Raw genomic sequence first — 2,130 nt, 5'->3', positions numbered from 1 at the left:
TTCACCCCCCACCGAAATTCTAGCCATTGCTTAGAACTGGCCAAACCACACTTAAGATAACCTAATTAAAAGGCACTTTCAAAGGCATGGGCTCTCTGTTCTCCCAGAAAAAGTGCCAGCCCCCAGGCACCGCCTCAAAGGACTGTGGCCCTATTCTGAGGAACTCCTGTGGACAATGCACATGGAACACTTGATCTGGGCACTGCGTTCTACCACGATGGCTTGGGCACGAGGGTGCAGAGCACCTTCCATCTGTGTCCCAGGTGGAGATTTCTCTCTGGTTTAGCCACGATCCCGAAGGAACTGCTAAGAGCAGTTTTCTCTTCTAGACTTTTCTCTTACTTGTAAAACACTTGTAAGAATAAATGAGCCAGTGAGCCAGGGCTTTCCTATATTAAGAATTTAATTTCTCATGCACACTTTAACCAAACAAATCCAGGTATAGATCTTTAATTTTACTAGGCAGCAGACTACATGGGATACAGGAATCCTAGCGTAACCATCTTGTCCCTTTCCCCCACTATTTCTCGATCCCATCAGTTCTAGTGCTGGACTCTTGTGTATTTCTCAGGAAATTCCACTGTCCAGGCCATGCTATCTTCTTCCAGATCAGAAAATAGGATCGGAAATTTCCCAATATGTTTTTCAGAAGAACAAAAATTCAATTCTTAAGCCTAATTAACATGTGGCCAGCGTAGTTCATGAACTTACTATGAGGCCAGCAAACCTTTAAGAAGGAAGAACGAACGTCTGAAAAATACCAAAAAGAAAAAAGAAAGATAAAATCTGCAATTCAGTCCCCCACTATTGAGAACCTTGACTACCCTCTTCAAACAGAGTGGGGGATCTTCCTCTGGCTTCAGTCAGGGTTAGAGACACTGGTCGACGAGACACTGGCACTTTCACTGGCTGTGACAACAGTACCATCGCTGGTGGCCGCTGCAGCCTGGGCTGGCTTGGGCTCATCTCTCAAAGCTTGCTCGTGCCAGGATTGGGGGTAAGTGGGGTCAGGGCCACTGACCTTGGCAAAGAACTGCAGGACTTTCATCTGGCTGGTTTCAGCGTAGGCCCTGGGACCCCACAGGAATTCATAGCGTGGAGGATCGCTGTTGGGCACCTGCTGGTACACCAGGTAGTTTTCCTGCACCAAATCTTCAGTGATGAGCTTCCTGGGCTCCCCATAGAGGAAATCCTCGATCCCAGCATAGACTCCGATCTTGTTCAGGATGCTCCAGATCCTATCCTCAGAGACACATTTGCCCTCCATAAAGATCACACCCAGCATAAGGGTGAGGAAGCCGGTCTTGGGCATGCCCTGGTCATCACCACTCAGCATCCCGTCGTAGCTGAGGTCGAGGATTCTGACAAGCATATAAGAGTGGTTGATGGGGTCCACTTCCTTCGCTTCAAGGCCAAAGACAACCTCCATGCACTCACAGACTTTCTTGAAGATCACGGGGAAGTGGTTCTTGTGCTCGCTGATGACCGTCAGCATTTCTGCCTTCGTGAAGGCCTCCTTTGTTACGTACTTGTTGCTCAGAAACTGCATCAATTCAGCTACCATGTTGTCTAGGTCAACACGGAGCAACGGCTCTGGATCTGGGAGAGCCTGGGAGGGACCCGCATCCTGGTTTTGGCCGCTGGAGCCCTCATCTGATTTGCTCGATGGAGCACCTTCAGTGGTAGAGGAACCACCTGGTTTTCCATCAGCAGGCACCACCTCTAGGGTGCCCTGGACCCAAGCAGAGAGAGGAGGAGAGGGAGCTTCCTTCTCCTCACTTACAGGAACCTGTGCACCTACCAGGCCCTCAGCCTCTCTTTGGGCCTTAAGGCCAACTTCAAGCTTGTGGCTCTGACTCTCACTGTGAGGCATGATGGCTTGTGTTGGGGACAGCAGGCTGGAATAGCGGCAGGAGGTGGGTGATGGCAACCAACTGGCCTGAGGGAGAGAGGAATGGTGTGAAAAACTCAACTTCGTCAGCTCCGACAAAGGCCTTCATAACAGGTCTTTCCTTTTTTAGTACTCTAAGGGTTCTCCTGTCTTCCTGATTGGAAAAGGGCTGGAGGGACTCCGGGGATCCCCTCTTCTGGAATACGTGGGTCATCTGTCCTTACCTGGATGCCTAGCAG

General features: G+C 50.1%; 1 protein-coding gene across 1 annotated transcript; it reads right to left on the bottom strand.

Moving 5' to 3' along the window:
• Positions 1–385: 385 nt before the first annotated feature.
• On the bottom strand, positions 386–1,873 carry LOC115284216 (putative MAGE domain-containing protein MAGEA13P). Its single transcript, XM_029930904.1, has one exon. The coding sequence runs from the start codon at positions 1,871–1,873 to the stop codon at positions 860–862; it is 1,014 nt and encodes a 337-aa protein (XP_029786764.1). The 3' UTR covers positions 386–859.
• Positions 1,874–2,130: the final 257 nt, after the last annotated feature.

The sequence above is a fragment of the Suricata suricatta genome, chromosome X, assembly GCF_006229205.1.
Source record: "Suricata suricatta isolate VVHF042 chromosome X, meerkat_22Aug2017_6uvM2_HiC, whole genome shotgun sequence".
NCBI lineage: Eukaryota > Metazoa > Chordata > Mammalia > Carnivora > Herpestidae > Suricata > Suricata suricatta.
This window is presented reverse-complemented; position numbering and strand designations above follow the sequence as displayed.